Source organism: Rhinolophus hipposideros (assembly GCF_964194185.1).
Source record: "Rhinolophus hipposideros genome assembly, chromosome: 4".
NCBI lineage: Eukaryota > Metazoa > Chordata > Mammalia > Chiroptera > Rhinolophidae > Rhinolophus > Rhinolophus hipposideros.
In genome coordinates this window covers 22775852-22802401 of record NC_138050.1, presented here as the reverse complement: position 1 = coordinate 22802401, position 26550 = coordinate 22775852, and the positions used below count along the sequence as shown (strand labels likewise).

The following is a 26550-nucleotide window of genomic DNA, read 5'->3' as shown; positions in this document are numbered from 1 at the left end:
GTGAAGTGCGGGGAGGCCATCATCCTCAGGTCAGTGTGGGATGAGTGGGTGAGGAATGTGCCCCATTCTCAGGTGTGATGTTAGCAACACTGCGTGATTCACAGACCTTAACCCACATTTCCCAAAGAGGTCTCTCCTGGTAATGAAATGATATTTGTTCAGAATCAGATAAGGAATGTTGATATTCCACTTCACATAATCAAACATTACCTACTGCTATTCCATACCCTTATTATTTTACGTATTTAAAATTTTTAACTTCATCTTTTTTTTTAAGAAAGTCATATTTTGTATAAATATCTTTAGAGTGTGAGGTTTTGCTACCGTTTTGTTTAGTGTTCTAGTTCCTAAGAGGCTTGCATGTACATCAAGAAGAAATTCCTCACGGACAAGTCCATGAAAAACTAGGACATTTATTTCCAGTCAAGGGAGGAAAAGCAAGTTGGGTTAAACAGGAGTCTGCAAAATGTATCCATGTGTTCTGGAGTTTGAAGGGCTTACGGTTTGCTTCCGTCTAAGGAGATTTTGATTTGGGAACCGGCGTTGGATAGGGAGACAATATCCACCACTTTCTACAGCACTTTTTTTCGTCATTACATACACCAATGGTATCATCTGAGGAGGTGCAGCCTCCGTTTTTGCACACTCCTTTCAAAAGAACACATTGTTTTTTTCCCGGGATAATGCCAGTCCTTGCTGCACAGAAAGAGATTTAACAACATCAGTAAATCACCATCAAATTACTGGTAATGTAGATAAGGCAATAAATTTACAGGAGGATAGCTTTGGGATAGATGAGATGATATTACCTACATGAAAAGATCAGACACTTAGGCAAAAGAAGTGCCTTTTTGCTGGAGGGGACTAAGAGTATGGAACTCTACACATCTTGGAGAAGCCTCGCTGAATTCTAGAAGCATTGGAGAGTTGTCCTCCTCTGGGAAGCACATTTTGAAATGTGTGGGGCAATTTGTTGTTATCACCATGACTAGGGAGGTGTCCTTGATATTTAGTGGGTAAGGCACAAGGTTGTTCAATTTCCCATTTATTAAATTGCCCTGGCACATGTTCTTATCCCTTTTTATAGGAAGCCTGTGAATCCTTCAGATTCCACCTTGCCTAATTTCCCTGTTTCAGGACAATGCAAGAAACATTTTCTATGTTGTCCAAGGTCCCTTATGTGTAGGTACAAAGAGAGACGTTCTCTCAGAGCTGCAAAGTATTTTTTCTTAAATATACCCATATGTCTTCTTAATTCATTTGGCTGCTGAGAAGCATATAACTAAGGGGGCGCTCTAATACAGCACTTTCCTTCAGTCTCAGTGTCCTTCCTCTAGGCTTTCTGCCCAAATCGGGTTCATTCTTTCCCCTGTGGATCACAGTGGGTGTTTCATGTTATGTTCATTAACAGAAGCTAGTTTCTGAACCACGCTATTAACCCACCTGTATCTCATTTTGTCTTTACTATCCTATAATATATTAAGAATACTCCCTTTGCCTTCCTGGCATACCTGATTTGGAAGAGACAAATAAGGGTAGCTCTTGACTCTCCTGGAAGAAGGGGATGTCATGACTTGAAAGGCATGCCTCTGAAGGATTCTTGTCATATTTGTGGGGAGGCTAACTTTGCATCAACCCCATATATCCTCCTGTTTTTCCCTGTTTCTTTTTTCATTGTGGTAAGGACTCTTGCAGGGACAGAGTCTCAGAGAGCAGTTTCCAGGCTCTCGGCCTCATGTGAAAAGGTGCTGGCTCAGGTAGTAGATGGCCATCAGCTGTGACTAATTGGCCATCAGCTGTTACCGGTTAGTGATTAGCCACTGATATAACTGCCGTGGCTGAACTAGCAAGCATGGATTGCAGTTAGCAAGGGGTTGGTTGGCAGAGAAGTGGACAGCAGATTGCGGGTCGTGCGGCTCCTGCTTCCTGTGTTTCCAACCCAGCTGCCAGCGAGAATATAGTGTATGACTCCCTTATCTGTGGCTCCGTGGGTGTTCCTTTTTGGCCTCACCATACCCTGCATTCTTATGTGGGGAGCGGGAGCTGAGACTCTGTATGACAACGCTGAACATGAGATCTATCCTCTTACATTTTTAAATTCACAATACAGTATTGTTAACATAGGCACCATGTTGTACAGCAGATCTCTAGAACTTACTCATTTTGTATAACTGAAACTTTATACCCTTTGCACAGCAACGGGTATCTCTCTCTCCCTCCAGCTCCTGGCAACTACTATTCTACTCTATGAGTTCGGATAATTAAGTTTGTGAACTCATCCTAGAAAAAGTGCTGCATACTTCATTCCTGAATATCACTATGGTCACCTTCGAAGTACTCCCCTTGGGAAGCAATGCACTGATGCCAGAGCCTATCCCACTCTTCCAAGTAATTTTGGAGCTCTTTTTCTAGAATGGCCATCAGAGCTGTCATCATATTACCCTTCATGTCCTGAATGTCATCAAAATGTCTTCCTTTTAATATTTCCTTTATCTTCGGGTACAGAAAGACGTCATTGGGGGCAAGATCAGATGAGTAGGGAGGGTGTTCCAATACAGTTATTTGTTTACTGGCTAAAAACTTCCTCACTTCCCACTTCCCACTTCTATGGGAGCTGGTGCATTGTCATGCATGATGCAAGAGCCATGAATTGTTGGCGAAATTTCAGGTCTTCTAACTTTTTCACACAGTTTTTTCAGTACTTCCAAATAAACTTGGTTAACTGTTTGTCCAGTAGTACAAATTCATAATGAATAATTCCTCTGATATCAAAAAAAGTTAGCAACATCGTTGCAACATGTTTGCAAACTTAATTGCCAGACTTTTGTATGTTTCTATGAGTTTGACTATTTTAGATATCTCATATAAGAGGAATCCGGCAGTATTTGTCTCTTGACTGCCTTAATTCACTTAGCATAATGTCCCCCACATTCATAGGTTTTGTTGTGCACTGTTTCTACCACTACCATGTCTGTTATCCTTGGCCCTGATGCTTTCTGCCTGTGAATTCTGAGTCCTTTACACCTTCAATGATGCTCTCTCTTCATCACCTTTGATAATTTTGTCTTCTACTTGGGATCCTACTGTAATAGAATCTGGATCTTGGTGCCTAGAGTAAGAACCTACTTTCGGAGAACACAGAAGGGGTCTCATCAAATTAAAGATGGAGGCACAAAGGCTAGCAGAGAGTTGGGACAGTACACATTTTCAAGTCCAAACATGATTATGACTTAGAGAATCCACATAGAGTTAGAGCAGGCTTATTTACCTTTAGATCAGAGAAATCACTGGATTGAAAGGTTAAGGATTTTGATTTCCGAATTCCTCATGATTGTTATTTATGCCCATTATCTATTTTCACACAGTTGCTGGTGGTTTCTCAGGCTCACTTCCAAGTGTTTGTTTACCTCAAAACTTGACAATCTCGGGTTTAGAAAAGAAGGGCACTACTGTAAACTTGAAATTCTTTCTATGGTAGAGCCAGGAAGAGAGGCTGAAGAAAGAATAGTGTAAGTAGTGAAACAAAGGGAAAGATCTATCAAGGAAACCTGTCAGGTTTGTAGGCTGCCTAGAACCTATAAACAATCCTAGTTTGTGTGCATAAACCCAAAACCCCTGTGGTGATCTAGAGACTAGTACTGACTATTACCCACCTATAAAGTCTGATTGTCTTGCCCTCCTTGTTTTTACAGTGCCCTCCCATCCTGACTTAGCATTAGTGCCACACAACTAACACTGGCACACTTCATCAAATGCTCAGCACATTTTCTAATCTCAACTAATCTCTTATATAGCGGCCTTCTTGCAGTTCCTGGAGCACACTGCTTACTTCTGCACCTGGGACATGGCACTGGCTTCTTCCTTTTCCAGGAGTGTTGAGTGTTCCTTGCCGGGGACTCAATAACTGACACTTACCTTTTAGTTTTTAGCTGGAAGTCAAGGAAGTCTTCTCTGATTTTGCAAATAGACAATGACCACTTGTAATACTCTGTTCCTCTTCATTGTACTTAATTAAAATTTATAATTATATGTTTATTGTTGTAATCATTTGACTAACATCTGTCTCCTATATTGTAGGAAGCCATGTTCTTTTGTTTCCTATTGTATCCTGGGTATCTAACATAGTGTTTGTTTAAAATAACAGGTGCTCAATAAATATCTGTTCCTGTTGAATGCAGTTATACTCTGACCCCACACACATTTTCTACCTTATTCCTTCTAAAACTTCTTGGCTTCAGTCTATTTTTGACTATTAGTCCCTGTTCTTGTGTGTACTATTCTATTTGTGATTATGCAGTCTTGTCATTATTGTATTAGCTTCTCTAAATCATAGGCCTAGATTTCTTAGAATCTTATTTTCCCATGTTATTTCTGGCCTTTGCTCTAGAGCAACCCTTTTTGCCGTTTTCTTCACACCCTAAGACAACTATTGTTAGATCCCTTTTTCCACTATAATGGTGAGTTTTGGCCAGACCTTTACTTCCAGGAGATCTATCCCTCCTTAATATATATATATGTGTGTATATATATATATATATACACACATATATATACACATATATATATGTGTGTGTGTGTGTGTGTGTGTGTGTGTGTGTGTGTGTGTGTATATATATATATATATATATATATATATATATATATATATATATATATATTTATTTATTTATTTATTTTAAAGACCAGACTCATAACATGGGCTATGAGACAGTCATTTATGTGGAGCTGAATTTAGCTTAGATGGGGGAGGGCAAGCCTGAGCAAAAAAATATTCACTCCTCAGCCATGCTGACATAATCATCTTGGAGCAAATGCTTTCAGCTATCTAAAAATTGATAACCATTTATGTGATTTTATGGAACACAGATTAGGAAAATCTAAAGGCTGGGATAAATATTCCAATAATAATGTCAGAACATTAAGCTGGTTCAACATGTCTACCTTAAACAATGGAGAAAAGTAATTTGGAGGAAAGTGAAGTAAGATGTTTCAAAAACATTGTATCTTCCAAAAGAGGAAACTTGAAAATTTCCTTAGGTTCCTCAATACCTAATTAGGAGATTTTGATGTAAAAAGACTGACAGAAATTGGAGTTGGTATGCTATGGGCATACCCACACCTGTAGATTGATGGAAACAACAGTTGGTTCTAGCTGCAGTGTGACCGCTACCTATGTGACCTTAATAAAATCATATTCTTTATGTGGACAAGAATTCTCTTATCTGTAAAATTAAAGAATTAGTCATTAAATTGCCTTCTAATTTTAAGTCATTAACATTATATAACTTTACATTAGGTGTCACTGTAAGTGTGTCTCCCCACAGCTGTGTCTTCTTCTAACAGAATTAAGAACCAAATGAGAATTACATAAACTTTTTCAGGAAGAGACAACTATACGTCTGGCAGTTCCTAAGATATCCATAGATTAGGCAATGAGTCAAACAAATGGGTATCTTTGATTGTATTTAAAAGAATCTTAGAGATGAAGCAAGGAAGAGAGAGTTATCCAGACTATATCTATGTTCAGTGACCACAAACATTATTTTGAGGGATCTGAACATCCTGCTATTAACAGTGGAGAAAAAGACTTTGGCAGTTCTTACAAAAATCTGAATGAACCAGGCTTAAGGGGAACACATTTCCTCTTTTCTTTGATTCTTCATGTTAATATTCAAACTTGTGAATCATGGGTCCTAAGGATGTATGTCAAATTCTTAAATGCTTTTTTCATAGTTTTATCTTTTGCTTAAAATTTTGCCATTGACGTATTATTCCTCTGCTTATGGTTTTTCCAAATTCCCCTGCTCCTTGTTGCTTTTTTTATAACTTGATGCTATCCTGTTTTTGCTGAGCTCTGCCTTCTACACCTAACTTCTACCCTTCACAAATATTCCTTACCAGTAAACTCTGCACCATCCATTCACTAACCAAGTCTAAACCAATAGCTGCCATTTTCAATCTCCTTTTGGGTGACTGGGGCCCTGGTAAAAGCTATTTGATTTGTATGCTAAACCTTAAGTCACATGTCAAAGCTTCTTCACCTCTCTTAAGCCCCATTTTCTAATCATGGAGCTCTTGGATCTTGTTTTCTATTGATGGAAATCTTTGTTCTGCTTTGCAATATTGTCCTCCTTATTTTTAAGAGAGACGATTATGTTGGAATTCTGAATTCTTAAAGGCTGTTCATTAGTGTCTGAGTTCAGAGGCCCACAGTATAACTGAGCATCCCAGTAGGCCTCCTAAGAAAACTACCTCTATCATTATGTACCATCTTACCTTTTGGTATTATAATCACAAAGAAGAGGAGAACAGAAAGAAGGGAATGGAGTCTCATGGCTGAATGCCCAGTAGAGAGGTGAGTGATCAGGGATAGTAGAACACAGAGCCTTTTATTTACTTCTGCAGGACTAAGGTTCCTTTTGATCAGTGAAGCTTAACAAGTAAGAAAATAAAACAGCTTCCGTTGGAATACTTCCAAACCCTGGAGTCTCTAAATTTGGTGACAAATTAACCTAATTATAGGAAACGACATGACCAACCTTTCACTTTTTCCATGTATTCTCACATTCCCCAGACGTCAGTACTTTTGGCCAATCGTCTTTTGAGGGGAGCCAAGATGTAGACTCCTGTGAGCGTGAAGTCTTTATTATCAAGAGTCCTCTGACTGGCAAAGAAACTCTGACAGTACACTCTTTTCCACAATAGGGACAAAAGAATTGCCGAAGGACCATATTTAAAAAATGAATCTGTGTTTTTCAATTATTCCTTAAAAGAGAGGCTAGTGTCACATGTGTACGATGTTCTTAATAGCATCTGTAAGGTAAATACACTTAGCTCACATTGAAAACTAACATTTATTTTTATCTGTTATCAATCTTTAGTGTAATTTTCCCACATGACAAGGGTAATAAGATCATGATAGTTAAAATATCAGAGATAAAAAGCACACTCTTTCCTCAATAGCTATCTTTTGTGAAAAGACATGTCTACAGCTTAAAGAGACTCCCTGGCCTCTCAGTCTACCCCAACATATACAAATAAAGTATCGAAAGCTTAAGAAATGCCTTTGGTCAAGAATCAATTGACCTAAAACCAATTTATCTAACAGTAATTTGCTTACAGATCAATGGCTTAATGACACATTTATGTAAATTTATCTATTTTTTTCACCTATAAACCATCACATATGATATCAGCTTTTTTTCAGGAAAAAAATTTATGTACTTTTATGTCTTCTATTTTGATGACTTTTCATCATTTTCATGTTTGTTAACTAGTGTGTTTATTTATTTTTAATAATTGAGATATAATTGACATATATCATGTGTAAGTTGAAAGTGTTGAACTGGTTGATTTGATACATTTATATATTGCAGTATGACTACCTGTAGTGTTAGCTAACTAATACCTCTATTGAATTGCATAATTATTATTTTTTTTTGTGGTGAGAACAATAAAGATCGAGGCTCTTAGCAACTTTGTAGTACATAATACAGTATTATTGACTATAATCACTATGCTGTGCTTTAGATATCCAGAAATTACTTACAAATTGCAAGTTTGTACCCTTAAACATCATCTCCCCAATTTCCCTACCCCTCAGCCCCTGGTAACCAACATTCAACTCTCTGTTTTTATGAATTTGGCTTTTTTAGATTCCAAATATAAATGATGTTGTATAATATTTTGTCTTTCTCCATCTGACTTATCTCACTTAGCATAATGCCATGAAGTTCCATCTATGTTGTTGCAAATAGCAGAATTTCATTTTTTCTCATGGCTGAATAATATTTCATTATATACATATATATAATATGTATATTACATATACATGTAATATACATAATATTATATAATCTATTATATGTGTATATATATATATATATATATATATATATATATATCCAAATTTTAAGAAAGGAAAACTGCATTAAAATTGTATACACATTTTAAGAAAGGAAAACAATATTAAAATTGTAATACTCAATATATACTGATAACAAAAGATGAATACAAGTTACATTTCACTTCTGCAATTACAAGAGGTGTTCAAAGTGGGTACCATCACTTCTGATTATGGCAAACTAGAACTACTGCTTGAGCAACATTGATCAAAGTGTCCACTTGTGTACTTTTTTTTTTGGTTGCCCCGGTGTATGTGTGTGTGTGTGTGTGTGTGTGTCACATATTCTTAACTGTGCATCCATTGACAGACACTTAGGTTGTTTCCATATCTTGACTATTGTGAGTATTGCTACAATAAACATGGGAGTGCAGATTTCTCTTCAAATTCCTGTTTTCATTTCCTTTACATATATCCAGAAATGGAATTGCTAGATTATGTGGTAGTTCTATTTTTAATTTTTGAGGAACCTACATACTCTTTTCCATAGTGGCTAAGTCATTTTACATTCCACCAACAGTGCACTAGGGTTCCTTTTTTCCACATTCTTGCCAACACTTGTTATCTGTGTCCTCTTGATGAAAGCTATTGTAACAGATGTAAGGTGATATCTCACTGTGATTTCAATTTACATTTCCTGATGGTTTAGTGATATTGAGAATCTTTTATGTACCTGTTGGCCGTTTGTATATCTTCTTTGGAAAAATGTCTGTTTAGTTCCTCTGCTAATTTTTCAGTTAGATTATTTGGGGTTTTTGTTGTTGTTATTGAATTGTATGTGTTCTTTATATATTTGTGCATTTATGCATATTAACCCCTTATGTGATATACTTGTAGGGTTTGCAAATATTTTCTCCCATTCCATAGATTGTCTTTCATTTTATTGATTGTTACTTTTGTTGTGCAGAGCTATGTAATTTGATGTAGTCCCACTTGCTGATTTTTGCTTTTCTTACTTGTGCGTTTGGTGTCGAATCCAAAAAAATTATTTCCAAACAAATGTCAAGAAGTTTATCCTTGTTTTCTTTTAGAAGTTTTATGTTTAAGTCTAATTCATTTCAAGTTAATTTTTAAGTGGTGTAAGATAGGGGTCCAATTTTATTGTTCTGTATGTGGTTATCCAGTTTTCCCAACACCATTTGTTGAAGAGACTATTGTTTTCCTATTATGTGTTTTGGTTCCTTTTTCAAATATTAGTTACCTGTATATGTGGGGATTTATTTCTGGACTCTCTATTCTCTTTCATTGGTCTCTGTGTCTTATTTTTATGCCGAAAGTATTATATTATTTTCTTGTTTTTGATGCTATTGTAAATAGAATTGTTTTTAATATTTTGTTTTCAGATAATTTTTGTTTGGGCATAGAAATGCTACTGATTTTTGCATGTTGATTTTGTGTCCTCCAACTTTACTGAATTTTTTGACCAGCTCTAACAGTGTTTGGTGGAGTGTTTAGGATTTTCTATACATAAAATCACGTCATCTGCAAATGGAAACAATTTTACTTGTTCCTTTCTAATTCTGAATGCCTTTTATTTCTTTTTCTTGCTTGATTGTTGTGGCTAGGACTTCCAGTACTATGTTGAAAAGAAGTGGTAGAGGACTTCCTTTACTTGTCTCGTTCCTAACCTTAGAAAGATTGCAACCTTTCACTATATTGTATGATGTTGGCTGTGGGTTTAACCCATATATGGCCTTTAAAATTGTTGCTGAGGTACTTTACTTACATATTAATACCTAATTTGTTGAGATTTTTTTTAATCATGAATGAATGTTAAATTTTGACAAATGCTTATTACGTATCTATTGAGATGATCATATGGTTTTTATATTTCATTCCATTAATTTGATATATCACATTTATTGATTTCCATATTATGAATCATCCTTGCATCCCAGGGATAAATGCCATGTGAACATGGTGAATGACCCTTTTAATGTGCTTCTGACTTTAGTTTGCTAGTATCCTTTTCTGACTTAGGTATATGGGTAATGCAGACCTCATAAAATGAGTTTGGGAGTGTTCCCTCATCTTCAATATTTTTTGGAAGAGTTTGGGAAGGATTGTCATTCATTCTTCTTTAAATGTTTGGCAAAATTCACCAGTGAAGCCATCTGGTTATGGATTTTCTTCATTGGGAGATTTTGATTACTCATTCAATATGCTTACTAGAAATTGGTCTGTTAAGATTTTTCTGTTTCTTCCTGATTCATTCTTGGTAATTTGTATGTTTCTAAGAATTTATCCATTTCTTCTTGGATGTCCAGCTTTTGGGGAGTGTAGTTGTCATAGAGCCTTTTATGATCCTTTGTATTTCTGTGTTCCCAGTTGTAATGTCTCCTATTTCATTTATAATTTTGTTGATAGGCCCTCTCTCTTTGTTTTTTTTGTGTAGTCTAGCTAAAGTTTTGTCAAGTTTATCTTTTCAAAAAAACAACTCTTAGTTTTGTTAACTTTTTGTTTTCCTGTTATCTATTTTGTTTATTACATCCTAATTTTTATTATTTTCTTCTTCTGCTAACTTTGGGCTTAGGTTGTTCTTCTTTTTCTAGTTCCTTGAGCCATGAAGTTAGGTTGTTTACTCGATTTCTTGTTCCTTAACATATTTATTAATTTATTGCTATGAACTTCCTTCTTAGAGCTGCTTTTGCTGCATCCTATAAGTTTGATATGTTGTATTTCCATTTTCTTTCTTTCAAGAATTTTTAAAATTTCCCCTCTAGTTTCCTCTTTAATCCATTGCCCGTTCAGGAGAATATTGTTTAATTTCCATGTATTCATGAGTTTTCCAGTTTTCCTTCTGTTGTTGATTTGTACTTTCATATCATTTTGGTCAAAGAAGATACTTGTGTGATTATAATCTTCTTACATTTGCTAAGACATTTTTCTGTGGCCTAAAATATGGTCTATACTATAAAACATTTCATGTGCACTTGAGAAGAATGTGTATTCTACTGTTGTCAAGTAGAATGTTCTATATATGTCTGTTAGGTTCATGTGGTATACAATGTTGACACATGCTGTTTTCATATTGGTTCTCTGTCTGGATGATTTAAGAGTGAGGTATTTAAGACCCAAACATTGCATTGCTGTTTATTATTTCTGTTAATTCCGTTAGCTTTTGTTTTATATAGGTGCTCTGATATTGAGTAGTTAAATATTTACAATTTTTATAGTTTTTGATGGCTTGAACCCTTTATTATTATATAATAACATTTTTCCTCTTTCTTTTTTACCACTTTTAGTTTAAAGTCTATTTTCTTTGATATAAAAAATAGCCACCCTTGTTTATTTTGGTTACCATTTGCTTGAAATATCTTTTTCCAGCCATTCACTATCAAGTCTATGTGTGTCTTTAAAGCTAAAGTGAGTCTCTTGTAGGTAGCATATTGTTGGATCTTATTGTTTTAATTCATTCAGCCATCCTATATGTTTTTATTGCAGAATTTAATCCATTTATATTAAAAATAATTATTGATAAGTAAGGACTTACTATGGCCATTTCATTAATTTTCTTGACTATTTTGTAGGTCCATTGTTCCTTGCTTATTATCTTGCTGTCTTTTTTTATGATTTGACATCTTTTAGTATCAGTATGCTTTGGATTTTTAGTATCAGCATGTTTTATTGTGTAATTACTAAAAGTTTTTCCTTATGGTTATGATGAGGCTTACATGAAATATATTAAAAGTCTAGCACTTTTTTTGAACTGTTACAACTTAACTTCAATAGCATTGCTAATCATTTTATGCCAATGAATGTAACTTATCTAAAATAGACAATTTTTTTAATATCCAAACAACCAAACCTTACTCAAGAAGTTATAGATAATATGAATAGTTTTATATTTATGAAAGAAATTTAATATGCAACTTTAAGCATTTAAACAAACAAAATTCAAGACCAAATGATGTCACTGATAGGTGAATTCTTTCAAGCATTTAAAGAATAAATAATACCAATTTTGTAAAACTCCCAAAAATTAGAAAAGAAGGGAAAAGTTACCAATGAATTTTTTGATGCCGACTGTGCTTGCAAAAAAATCAAGCTAAAATATAATATCTCTCATGCATAAATAATATTTCTAAAACTTTAGCAAGTTTAATCCATCAATGTATTAAAAAAAATCACATAGCATAAACAAATGGGGTATTTTCTAGGAATACAAGGTTGTTACAAAATTCAATGTAATTCAGACTAAAAGCAGAGAAAACATTTGATCATCTCCATACATATAGCAAAAAAAGCTGACCACAGCAGCAGTCATTTGTGATTAAAAACTCAGCAAACTAGTAAATAAATAGGATTTTCTTAATCTATTAACAATACCTATGAAAAGCCTTAACCTTTTCACTGTGTTGATTTCAAGTTTGTTCTCCAAAATGTGTTAAAAATCCACAGAAAATAATTACAGTATTTATATTTTAAGTAAATACAGTTAAGGTGCTACATTTTATAAAATAAATGATTATCTTAAAGTATAAAAATTTCCTATTGTTATTCTTGAAAAACAAAAAAATATATAGCAAATTACATTTGCTTTTCTAAACTTTTCTGGAACACTGAGCTCATGGGGTAAAGTTGAATGCCGCAGTCAGCAGTATGGAAATATCGTTTGACTATAGACAAACTTTGCAGCGAAAATGTTAAGCAATACCATACTTAATGGTGAAAAAATAAATCATCTCCTATGTAAGGAAAAGACTAGAATTTCTATGCTCCCTCCTTACACAGTATAGTGAAACAAGAAAAATTAACATTCATGCAGATTGGAAACAAAGAAATAAACTGCCTTTATTCATAGATGATGATGTGATTTTCTATGTAGAAAATCTCAAAGCACACCAATGAACTACTAAAATAATAAGTGAGCTTAGTAAGTTTGCAATAAACAGTATGTAAGTCAATTTTATTTAGGTATGTAAGCAATGGACAATTAAAACATTTTAAAATACTCTACAATTTACAGTAGTGTCAGAAAACATGAAAGAATGAGGGATGAATCTAACAGTATAGTTGCAAGATTTGTATACTGAGAAGTACAAAACATTAAAGGGAGGAATTAAAGACCTAAATAAATGGTGAGACATACAGAGTCCATGAAACAAAAGACTTATTATAGCCAAGATCTCAGTTCTCCCAAAATTAATCTATGTATCCAATATAATGTCAAACAAAATTCCAGCAGGATTTTGTTTTTAGAAATTGAAAAGCTGATTATAATATTTTATTGAAATGCAAAGTCATACTATGGCCACAATTTTGAAAAAGAATATTGGAAGAATATATTTCCTATTTTTTAAACTTACTATAAATTTATAGTAATTAAGACAGTGTGGACAAAGTTCAGAAATAGACCCTACAAAAATACAGTCAAGTGAAATTTGACAATGATATTGCTGTGGTTTAAATGTTTGTGTTCCCCCCAAATTCGTCTGTTATAATCCTAATCCCCAAGGTGATCATATTAGGAAGTGCGGCCTTTGGAAGGTGATTAGGTTGTGAGGGAGGAGCCCCTATGAATGGGATTACCGTATTTTGCTGCGTATAATGTTCTCCCATGTGTCATGCGCACCCACGTTTTTGGCCCAAACTTTCAGGGAAAAAGATCTTTCATTTTAATTTTTTAATTCAAATTTTTATTTGTTTACATTTAGGTGCTTGTTTTTTGTATTATAAAAGAATTTTATCATTTATTTTTAAACATATTAGGGTACAAGAAATTTTCTGTAACAAATAATTACAAAACACAAGAACAGATACAAGGTACGAGAAATTTTATGTACCGGTAATAAATTTATGATATTTACAAATCATAGATGTGGCTACAGAATTAGTACTACCCATGTATAATGTGCATCCTTATTTTTCCCTCACAAATTTGGGCAAAAAAGTGCCCATTATACATGGCAAAATGTGGTAATGCCCTTATAAAAGAGACCCCAGAGAGCTTTCTGACCCCAGACAGCTTGCTTACCACGTTCAGCAGAGTATGCAGCCAAAGATTATTCTCAAGCCTTGCCCACTGAATTATGCCAAGTGCTGAGAATCACCCACTTGTTTCTCTTAGGGCAGTGTACTAATATGATAGAAGATGGGCACAATTTCCACAACTCTTCCCTCTTTCCTGAAGTAGCAGTATCAGTTATGCACATTTTACCAGCCCCACAGAGTCAAGCCAGCTGCTGATCTCTGTGAAAATTTGACATAAGTGGAGCCATTTTAAAATAGAGCTAAGGCAGCCATTCCAAGGAACTGCCTTGCACGCATTGTTGAACCTTTGGAATGTTTGAACTGGGCAAAATAGCCTTTGGATGGGGTCAAAGCAACATTGTAATTCAACAACTGTTTGCAAAGCTAACAGGAAAGCAGATATCCTGACCACAGGACTGCAAATTAAAGGCATTTCTTAGTACCACCGTGTATTAGTTAAATACACGGTGAATTAGTACCACCGTGTATAGCTAAAGAATAACTTAGCTTATTTGCACCTATAGCAATTACTTCTTTGGCTTTTTGGCACCAATAGAAATTACTTCTTTCTATTCATGCACTAATTTCCCTTCCCCTTCTCATAAAATGTTCTTGCCTTCGCCCTGTAACCTGAATATTATTTGGGGATCTGCCTGAATCAGTGCTTCCCAAGTAAACACTTGTTTCGCTTACTTTGGCCTTTTATTTTTAAGTTAACAGCTCTGTGTGCTGTCTGTGGAGGCATACTGGAGACTGTCTGTGGGAGCACACTGAGGCAGGCTGCCGGAGTCTGTGGACAGCTAGCTGCTCGGATTCATGAGTGGACTGGGTATTGGTGTCTGCAGGCAGGCCAATGAGGTCCGCAGGCTGGTTGTTGAGATCTGTGTGATAGTGGCTTTGAGTCCTTGCAACTTTGCTTTGTTCTTATTTGCCCACAGATGATCCAGATATGCTGATTCCCTCAGCATTCTGGGTGAATTGAGAAAAAAATGGGCCTTTTGGGCAGTACCCCGAAAGCATAGGGTATCCAGACTCTCACTTTACTCTCTCTTTCCCCTGTGGGAGAAACTGCAGGCCCAGGAAGTCTCTCTTGGTGCTGAGATCTGTCACCTTACAAGACAGGACACAGGCAGAGTGGAGTTGTTCTCACCCTTTCCCATGTGACTGTTCTCAGGTTTTGTGCTACACTGCCATGCTAAAATCTCTCCACTGGACCCCAGGACTCTCAAAAAGGTATTTTCATCCATGGATGACTGTTAAGTCAGTGTTTCTGGGGGAAGACAAGGTCTGGGAACCTCTATTCTGCTATTTTATTTCTTGGAATATTTATAATAATCCTCTTTAATTCAAATATTCCTATTTTTGTATTTAGAGCATAAGCTAGGGTTGGAAACATCACACATACACACACACACACACACACACACACAAACACACACACACACACATACACACAATCTCTCTTGTGGAAGTTAGTCAACATATTGAATTATACAGCCACATATGGCATTGTCCAACAATCCTAAAGATTTAGACAGGATCTTAAAACCTGGTGTAATGTATGTATCAGAAGGATATTTTAATTAAAAAGTATAAAAAAATGCAAGGGACAAAAAAAAAACCCTTTATTACTGTACACGCCTAACTAAAAGATATCTGTAGGGAGACAGACAGACACAAGTAAGGAGATTATGCTCTAATCAGCAAGAGAAGACAGATAAAAACTGAAGAGCGTATTAGTGTGGGCAGCAGCTTTTTGGAACATACTGTGAGGTTACTTTTCCTAAGGACTGCAGACAGTCTGCTCCTCTTGTTTTTATGGAAGTTGTGATGTCTCCAAAGCCTGTTGTTCTTTCAAGGTTTTGAACTCTTTCCTATATATCTGTAAGGGTTTTGTCTTTCCCCTGTAATCCTCCTTCTCAGCAACTGCCCCCCCCCAATAAAATATGATTCCATCTTATTAAGATAGCAGTCTTTCAGGTTTTTTCTGTATTTACATACGACATCGTGGTTCCAGGCTAAATCAGGAAAACAAGCACTTTTGAGTCGTGCCCAGTCCAAATTATAGATAATGGATGCCACATTATTTTAACTGAATGAAGCCAGATTAAGGGACTCTTAGGAACTCTTAGATTCAGAGGCACTCACAGGAAGTTAGTCTACCTGAGGAACAAACATCATGCGTGCAATTTGGTGGAGTCCAGGGGTGGATAGGTAATACAGGGCTAGACTGACTAGGGAGACTAGACTGACTAGGCTCAGTTGATCATCTCTACCCCAAAAAGACATGGTCTTTGTAAATTAAATGCAACTCAGGTGTGGAGCTTGTGGCTGGTATTTCCAGAGAGTGGCAAGGAAGGAGGTGAAGGAAGTGAAAGCGAACCATCAAGCTCTCTCACCATTTATGTACCTCATCCCTGACATACAGCATAACTCCACTGTTGTAAAGTCAACTTTGCCCTAAATCTAGTCAAGGCTGTACTGAATTATTGTGGAAAATGTTCACACTCTGAAAATTAAAATTAAAAAAATGAATAAAGACTTCATAAATATTTCATTATGGGAAGAAAACAGCAGAGTCCTTATTAAAAAAAAACACATTTCTTTAATCATCAAAATTGTATACATGAGTGAAACCTAAGATTCCTTCTAAGAACTGATTTGAGAGATGTCACATCAGGAAAAGAAAGAGAGAACCTCTGACATGAAGGAGGTAGATGAGCTTGTAGTCAGAAGTTATAAAGCATCAAAACATCTATTTAAGAGGGATATTAACAGCATACACTTAAAAAGGTCAGTATATTTTTACAGTAAAATGTTTGGGTTCTATGAAGTGATAATGTCTAGGGAAGTAAAACATTGAGAATCTAAATTATCACAATGTTTCCTCATAGGAGTATATGGCCACACAGCAGCCTACACGTCTGTCTCCTCGTACCTGCTCCCAAAGAAAGAGTGTGAGATGGATCCTTCAGGGACTTTGCTTCACCTTTGTGTTTGCACCTTATGTCTCCCTGTTTGGCCCCAAAAAGATGGCTGGTCAGCCAATGACGAGTAAGATTCCCCATGGGGGGGCAGGGCAACTCAAGCCACTCACAGTCGAGTGGAGACCAATAGGAGAACCCACGGGGTTCATAGAGGTGGGCACAGCCCCTCACCTTCCTCTGGCTAAGGAAAGCCTCTGCCTCTGAGGCTGCATTCCTTCCCACAATCTGCAAGGGAAGAGATTCAATGATATGCTCTCCATCTATTCATATGCATATAGTTTTTGTCCCTTGGGGAAGTACAAAGATCCTGAGACTTATGGTATTGCTGCTTGCAGGCAAGGGTGATTGGCTTGAATCAGTTTCCATCTGTGTATGGGATGATCAGATCTTGAGATTGACAAGCTTTATCTCCTTTACTTCCTCACTTAATAAAAGCTAATGCATTAGCCCGATTAGGGACCCCAGCCCAGTCTTTGAGGCTGCTGGTCCCTTGCCCCCCCCCCCCCGCACTTAAACTCTATTCATGGCTACTGTCTTTTCTTACCCCTGCGCTGCCCTCCTTGCTCCCCACAATCCTCATCGTGCTGGACGCGACAAGAGTAAAACATCAAAATCTCTGTTAGTTGAGATTTTATCTTTGAGAGGACTTGATAAACATTTCTGTTGGTCTTCGATCTCCCATTCTGTCTCCTTTCTTGTTTTCATCTCTTTCTAGTTATGCAGTTACGTACAGTTACAATTTTTATGTCTTACTCTGTATTATTTCTTCTTATCTTATTTCAATTTTCTCCTCTTATCTACATTACATCTCTCCCTTTCCATAATATTTTCTGGATTTCCTCTGTATTTTGCCTTTCATTTTCTTTGTATTTTCTATGTGTCTATTTAATTATGTTTTGTGTAATTATATTTTCATCTTTGTAACTTTTTTGTTAATTTTTTGGTCTTTCTGTGACAAATTAAAAAAATATGCTATTAAATAAATGTGTTTTTTTCGCTTTTAAACACATTGTTTGGATCTGAAAATGAGTCCCAAAGAAGTAACATCTGGGTAGACTTAAAATAAATGTTTACTTATGTATTTTTATTGACAAAAGATAATAAAAGTTGGTAATAGAGCTGGAGTAAATCATCACATGTATTTTATTGTGTTTAGATGCATAGAATTTTACTTTGGATGTGTTTTACCATTTCATGTCAATTTACGCTTTAGGGGTGCTTGATAATCTGAATAGACAAGTGGTGTGGGCACTGGTACTAGGATCCACCACGCTCTGCAGCATTTCCACCTCCTTCGGCACGCACCAATCGTGTCCTCTACTATTTTGCAGATGTCTCTTCTGCAGATTCCAGATAAATTGATACAGTGTTTTTCAGAGGCACCCAAACCACTTCTTACTGCAGGAAAAGAGAGTCAATGAGATAATCAGTACATGAATGTAAAACCGTAAACACTCTTAGTGTGAGAACAGAAGAGTTCTTGATTGAGCTTTTTTTTTTTTAAGTTTATTGGAGTGACAATGGTTAGTAAAGTTACATAAGTTTCAGGTGTACTTATGTAATATAACTGTAATATAACATCTAATGTCACATTGTGTGTTCACCACCCAGAGTCAGTTTCTATGTGGAGAAAAGAAGCTGGACAAGGGCTCTATTCAGTCGCTCCGTCACGTTCACTGTCTTTCCTTTCTACCCCACAGCCCAGGTGTTAATAAACCCCTCCCTCCTTTTCTTGTAAGTTCATGGCATTGCGAATTTATGTTTCAAAAACAACTCTGGTAAATGCAAAGTGAAACAACAGGGGGATGGAGAAGATATATGTCTTAAATACACCAGTTTATTCATTATTTTACTTCTTTATGTGGATCTTCAACAGATTCCCTAAATTTCATCTGTTCACCAGGCATTTTTCTTTGTACTAATAACAGTACAGTGAAAAAGGCAGAAATGTTTCTTATCCTCACAGGACTTTGAAGAAAATCTGACCACACAAAAATAGATTGATAAGATAATTTCAGAAAGTGGCAAATGTTTAGAAAAACATTATACAACAATGGACCAAGAAAAGGTCTGGAGAATAGAGTTGATAAAATGGATAGGAGAAGGATTTTGAAAAGGATGTAGCATTTGAACTGAGATCTGAATGATGAGAATGAAAAAGACAAGCAGATATCCTTGCATGCAGAATAGCAGGAGCAGGGTTCCTGGCTAAGCTTATCTGAAGAATAGAAAGACCTGTGTAGATGGAGCATACTTGAAAAAAAATCCTAAAATTCATATGCTACCACACACATACACACACAAAAATCCAAAGAGCCAATATAATCTTGAGAAAGAAGAACAAAGCTGGAAGCATCATACTTCCTGGTGTCGAACCATATTACAAAACTCTAATACTCAAAACAGTACGGTGTTGTTATAAAGACAGACATGATAGACCAATGGAATTGAATTGAGAACCCAGAAATAAACCCACATGTATATGGTCAACTGATATTTGACAAGGAAGACAAGAAACATCATTGGGAAAGGATAGTCTCTTCAATAAATTGTGCTGGGAAAACTGAATATCCACATTCGAAACAATGGAACTGGACCCCTATCTTATAACACTCACAAAAATTAACTTGAAGGGGATTAAAGGTTTCAACATAAGACCCGAAGCCATAAAAGTCTTAAAAGAAAACATAGGAAAAAATTTCTTTGACATCAGTCTTGGCAGTGATTTTTTGGATATGACACCAAAAGCACAAGCCATAAAAGGACAAATAAATAAGTGGGACTGCATCAAACTAAAAAGCCTCTTCACAGAAAAAGGAACCATTGACATAATGCAAAGGCAACCTACAGAATGGGAAAAAATATTTGCAAACCATGTATTTGATAAGGGAATAACATCCCAAATATATAAGGAACCCAAATAATTCAACAGCAAAAACAAATAATCTAATTAAAATATGGGCAGAGGACTTGAATAGACATTTTTCCAAATAAGACTAACAAATGGTCAACAGGTACATTAAAAAGAGCTCAACATCACTTATTATCAGGAAAATGAAAATCAAAACTATGAAAATCAAAACTAAAGTGAGGTATCACTTCACACCTGTTAGAAAGGTTATTATCAAAAAACAAGAGATAATAAGTACCGGTGAGGATGTGGAGAAAAGGGAACCCTGGTACACTGTTGGTGGAAATGTAAATTTGTGTAGCCACTGTGGAAAAGAGTATGATGATTCCTCAAAAAATTAAAATTAGAACTACCTTAAGATCCTGCAATCCCAGTTCTGGATATCTATTTGAAGGAGAAGAAATCACTATCTCAAAGAGATATCTGCATTCTCATCTTCATTGCCGCAATATTCACAATAGCCAAGACATAAAAACAGCCTAGGAGTCCATCAACAGGACAATGTCGGATCCACTGATGTTGAATCTGTTGACGGATGAAGAAAATATGGTGTATATATAACACTGGAATATTATCCAGCCACAAAAGAGAAATCTTGTCATCACTCTGGCCTTCCACTGAGTACGGGGCCGCTGCTATCTGAGACTGGTCATGGGACAGGTGCCCTGAGAGTCACCTCTTAGAGTATAGATGTGGAGCCCTACTGAAGGTGTGGAGGTGCAGAAGAGCTGCTAGGGTCTCCATGAAATGCTGGCCATGGCACACTGTGACGGGGTGGGGGGGATTATATAGAGAGGAGGTTCATGGGGGGAATTCAAGAGTTCAGTTTGAAATTAAACGTCCAAGTAGTGATATAAGTTACACCACTGGATAGTCATTACAAGTCTGGAGTTCAGAAGAGAGGTCCAAGAGGCAGATTTAAAAGGATGGGTCTGGCCCCAAAGATTGGATGGAGATAGAAAAGAGAAGAGGACCAGGAACTGAGCTATGGGTCTCTCCGATATGAAGAATTATGGGAGAAGAGAAGGAGGCAGCCCAGAAAACTGAGGAGGCACCTCAGAGGTGAGAGTCAAGAAATATGAAATCCTGGAAGCTAATTGAAGAAAGTACATTAAGAATGACCATCTGTGGCAAATGACGATGGGCCAAATAAAGTCCCCTTGAGAAATGACCATTGGGTCTAGCACCAAGAAATTTTTGGTGACTTTGACAAAAGCAGGTTCAGTAGCAGGGGAAGGGATCAGGAGAATGCCTGATCAGGATATGTTTAAGAAAGAGTGAGAGGCAAGGAATTGGAGACAGGAAGTATTGACAACTATTTGGAGGTGTTTTACTGCAAAGTGGAATAAAGAAAGAGGGTGATGGCTGGCACTGGAAGAGGAACAATTTTTTTCCCGTTAAGATCAGAAAAATAGCATATTTGTATGCTAATGGTAATACTCTAGTAGAAAGAAAATTGATGACATAGTGAAGAGAAAATTCTTCACTGTTGCAGAGAAAATTCTAATTACACAAGAGGGGATGGAATATAGTGCACAAATTTATAATATTATTTTATTTTTTTGAACCTCTGGAACACCAATTGTGACATCAACCTATTCATTCCTGAAATGGTTATTTTAAGTATGTTCTCATTTCTTGATCATTGTCACCAGATTACCATAAAGTGTATTAGTCTTTAAAAAGCTAACATTTTTATTTATTATTTTATGTATTTTTCTCTTTCATTTGTTTCTCTAAATTCTAATTTATTTTTATTCCACACGTTTTGACATGTAGCTTATTTTAGTATACAACTCATTTTCTAATTTTCATTTTGAAATATACCTAATATAGAAGTATATTTCTTAATTTCTAAATATTTGTATTTTTGTTAATGATCTCTAGCTTAGATGAATTATGGTTAAAGAAAATTGTTTTCCAATTTTCCAAAATTTTATTATTTTAGTTCTTCCAGTGATACTGAGATATAATTGACATATAATGTTGTGTAAGTTTAAAGTGCACAACATATTGATTTGATAAACTGATTAATTTTAATCTTTTGAAATTTCAATGCCTGCTTTATAACTCAGTGGCTATTTTTAGACATGCTTTGGCTGCACTTAAAAGTGTGTATTTTGTAATTGGATGCAGTGCTTTAAGTTTGTAGCTATTCGGGGTGGTGTTCTAAGTCTTCTAATCATTTTGTTAAAATATTTTATGTATTTACTGATATTTGACTAGTTTCCCTGTTAATTAGTGAGAGGAATAAGTTAAAATATGTCAATACAATATTGTGGATTTTCAGTTCATCTGAGTTTTGTCATTTTATTCTTTATATAGACTGAGACTATTATTTGATGCCTATGAACTTAAATTTATTACATTTTCTTGATTAATTGAATCTTTGAACAATATGAAATGCCTTCTTTATTTATAGAAAAGTTTTCAACATATTTTGCTGATTAATACATCCATGGGATATCTTTTTGCATCTATGTTATTTTCCAGAGCTGCCATACTAAAGCACCACATACTGGTGGCTTAAACAACAGAAACTTATTTTCTCACAGTTCTAGAAGGTAGAAGTCTGAGATCAAGGTATGAAGAGCATTGAATCTCACTCTGGTCAAGATGGCAGAATAGGTAAACACTGTGCTTGCTTCCTCTCATGACCACATTTAAAATTACAACTAAATTATAGAACAACCACCACTGAGAATCACCTGAAGTCTAGCTGAACCGAGTCCTACAACTTAAGACATAAAAAAGAAGACACCTCAAGACTGGTAGGAGGAGCAGAAATGTGGAATGGGCTGGTCCCATACCAAAGTGTGGTGATTAAAAATCAGGAAGAATTTCTCATCTGTCGAAGTCCCTTCTGATGAGCAAGGGAATCCCAGCCTAATACCAGGCTCATCAGCCCATGGTTCCTGTGCCAGGAAGAGAAGTCACCACAACTTCTGGCTCTGAAAAACAGTGGAGAATGTGGCTGAGTGAGACAGAAGGCTGCTGGAGTCCCAGGAGTTCCTCTTAAAGGGCCTGAGCTTGTACTTACTCACTGACAGACTCACACGGTTGGAGCTCCAGCAGCTTGAAAGGCACCAGGAACATATGGGGAGGAGCTGAATTGTCTGCCTCCAGGGCAAGGGTTTGGAGGGGCAGCTCCTTTCCAGACAGAGTGCTGACAAAAGCACTTTTTTCTGTTGTTGAGCCTTCCCCTGACTCAGCATGCAAATGCAGGCAAGCATCATATCTGAGTGTCCAACAACTTGAGTCTCCAACAACCATTTGCCCCACACTGGTGATTCCCTGAGACCCCGCTCCATCCAACTTATGGGCCCAACAAGCTGCTTCCAGTGGATTTTCCATACAAATGGCGTGTTTTGGCTCATGCTGTGGATTTTCCTAAAAATCTCTCAGAGGTTCACAAACTCCAAACAAACAGCATCTGACCTTGGCATGCTTGGTACCTCTTGCTAAGCATCCCCAAGCTCGAACTAGTGGCAGCCAGCCTTGGTTAATAGCTTAGCCTCTACAAGGTGCCTCCAAGCCCAGCAGAAGGGGCAACCATCTGAAGACCACTTTGTAGCTCATTCTAAGTGGCCCTAGGGAGGGCACAGGTAGCTGTGACGTTGGCCTGCAACAGAGATCCTTGCAAGAGGCCCCAGAGCCAACACACCTGGTGGCCAGCTTTAGACTACACCAGAGTACCACCCAACAACCTCCACAAATGACACACCCAGAGGGCAGACTGGGCAGGTACCAGAGCTCTGCTAAAGAGAATCTTGCTCTGTAGAGTCAGCCCCTGCACAAGAGCTGCTCCACTGTAGTCACAGTCAGTCCTTACAAATAGTTAGCATGAGGGTCAACCCCTCCCTTTGATGGGCAAATAGCAACCAAACCTCCACTACAACAGGAGGGTACACAAAAGCCACACAAGTTACATACCTGGAGCACCTGGCTCAGGTGACAAGGCAGATTGTGCCACTCAGAGGCCCACAGAACACCTACTACATAAGGCCATTCTACTAAGACTGGGATACATAGCAGCTTTACCTAATACACAGAAACAAAAGCAGGGAGGCAGGCAAAATGGGGAGACAATGAAACATGTCCCACAAGGAAAAACAGAACAAAGCTCCAGAAAAAGAACTAAAGAAAATAGAGACAAGCAATCTACCAGATGTAGAGTTGAAAACATTAGTTATAAGAATGCTCAATGATCTCAGGGAGAGCTTCAACAAAGAGATAGGAAACATAAAAATGGAGATAGAAAACATAAAAAATAACCAGTCAGAAATAAAGAATACAATAGCTAAAATATAGAATACATTAGAGGGAATCAACATTATGGTAGATGAAGCAGAGGATAGAATTAACAATTTAGAAGTTAAGGTAGCATTAAACAACCAATCAGAACAGCAAAAAAAAAATGTATTAAAAAATGAGGATAATTTAAAGGGTCTCTTGGACTACATCAAGCGTACCAATATTCACATCATGGGGGTACCAGAAGAAGAGGAGAGACAGCAAAGGATTGAGAACCTATCTGACAAAATAATGATGGAAAACTTCCCTACCATGGCAAAGGAAATAGACATACAACCCAGGAAGCACAGAGTCCCAAACAGGATGAACACAAAGAGGCCCACACCATGACGCATCATAACTAAAATGCCAAAGTTTAAAGAAAAAGAGAATCTTCAAAGTAGCAAAAGAAGAGCAGTTAGTTACTTATAAAGGAGCTCCCATAAGACTGCCATCTTATTTCTCAATAGAAACCTTGCAAGACTGAAGGGATTGGCATGAAATACTCAAAGTGATGAAATGTTAGGATCTACCACCAAGATTACTTTACCCAGCAAAGCTATCATTTAGAATGGAAGGACGGTAAAGAGTGTCCCAGACAAGAAAAAGCTAAAGGAGTTCATCACCACCAAATCAGTATTACAAGAAATGTTAAAGGGACTTCTTTAAGAAGAAGACAAAAAGATAAAAAATATGAATAATAAAATAGTAACTACATATCTATCAATGGTTATGTAAATGTTATGGATTAAATGCTCTAATCAAAAGACATAGGAGGGCTGAATGGATAAGAAAACAAGACCCCTACATGTGCTGCCTACAAGAGACTAACTTCATATGGAAAGACACAAACAGACTACAAGTAAAGGGAAAAGATATTTTATGAAAATGGAAATTAAAAAAAAAAAAGTGGAGTAGCAATACTTATACCAGACAAAAGAGTCTTTAAAACAAAGGCTATAACAAGATAAAGAAGGACCCAGTAATCCCACTTCTGGGTATTTATCCAAAGAAACCCAAAACACGACTTCATAGAGACATATGCATTCATGATATCAGGTAGCCTAGCCTGACCTCCAGACTATGCAAACTCTACATAGTTGACTATTGGCCTCTGCAACCCTAAGGTATTGTTTCCAGATGCATGTATGAATGCTTAAATTACGGGATTGTGAAGCACTTCTACGGACCTCACTCATCTCATCTGAAAATAATGAGTTTGAACCTGATAACTGCTAGTAATCATCTTAACACTAAGGATTTATGACCACAGAGTATAACCTTTTGTGTTATTATCTCCACTGCCCAATTGTTTTCTTCCTACATAATGCTTGCATTAGTATTCCAAAGTGTGTGTTCCTCCTAACTGTCTCATTTTACAGGACTGGGTTTATGCTTTTGGAACCTATTTTTGTGACTGTTATTTAACATGAGAAATCCTTCATACAAGGTGGATCAGCACTTAATCTCCTCAGTGACCCCTCCCTAGGGATTGTAATCCTCTTTCCAAAACTGTAGTCTGGGTCCATGCCATTTATAGAGTGACCCGTTGGCCAATTGGGTTGGGACGGTTCTGGTTTGTGCCTATTGTTCTAATACAGTTATAAGTATTATAAGTATCTAATACAGTGCTGTTTTTATTTTCCAAAAGTGTTTAGTTTGGATAAAAATGGTATATGTTCACCCTCATTTTACTACCTTGGACATACCTCTCCCATGATGAGAGCTCATCTCAATCCCTTCAGGACCCAAATACCTTATGACAGAGTTCTGTAGGACACACCCTTAGCACCAGCTCCTGTGGATAGGATTCTGTCCATCTCGTCTTCTGACCTAGTGAGTAGATCTAATGATAGATGCAGCAGCCATTGAAGCCTTTCAGATCTACCTGCCTACAAGTCCATTTTAGGCATCCTAATTTACAGTCTGGAGAAAGCAGAATGGGATCTCATCAGGCCTTTGGTCAATAACAAGGAAGTGATCTTTTTCCTATTTTACCCTATTATAGTCCTAGCGAAACTGTTGATATTAGATTTATGAATCCATGAGACTGATGCCAATGTCTTGTCTGACCTGCCAGATAGCCTTCTAAACTGCAGACCCCAATGATCAGACACCACCTTACCTGGGGGCAAGAGAGTCAGAAAGAAGAGAGTGGAGATAAGCACATGGCGCCTCATGGCTGACCTGCCAGTGAAGAGAAGAGGCATTAGAATGGTCAGAGCCTGTAGTCGGTGAGCATGGCAGGCCCCTGGCTTTTTATGATGCTCCCTGGGCCTGTGGTTTGTTCTTGGTTAGTAGAGCCTGACCAAAAGAGAATAACTCAGTCTCCCACAGGAAATCTCCATGCACAAAAGTACACACTGCAGTGGTAACTCAATGGATGAGAAAGCAGAAGTTAATGCTGTGCATTTCCCAAGAGTCAGGATATCCTCACTGTCAACTGTATTCTCTACTGCTTTCCATAGACACGTGCCTGTGTG

The 26550-nt window shown here is 36.8% G+C and overlaps 2 protein-coding genes across 2 annotated transcripts; both read right to left on the bottom strand.

Moving 5' to 3' along the window:
• Positions 1-514: 514 nt before the first annotated feature.
• LOC308496859 (beta-defensin 130A-like) lies at positions 515-6334 on the bottom strand (the record flags this gene model as incomplete). The annotated part of the gene is made up of 2 exons (XM_081046655.1): positions 515-696; positions 6253-6334. 2 exons carry the CDS (start codon positions 6332-6334, stop codon positions 515-517), a joined length of 264 nt encoding a protein of 87 aa, XP_080902781.1.
• An 11721-nt stretch (positions 6335-18055) lies between these two features.
• Positions 18056-26277, bottom strand: LOC308496858 (beta-defensin 109-like; the record flags this gene model as incomplete). The annotated part of the gene is made up of 2 exons (XM_081046654.1): positions 18056-18261; positions 26193-26277. 2 exons carry the CDS (start codon positions 26275-26277, stop codon positions 18056-18058), a joined length of 291 nt encoding a protein of 96 aa, XP_080902780.1.
• Between the last annotated feature and the right edge of the window lie 273 nt (positions 26278-26550).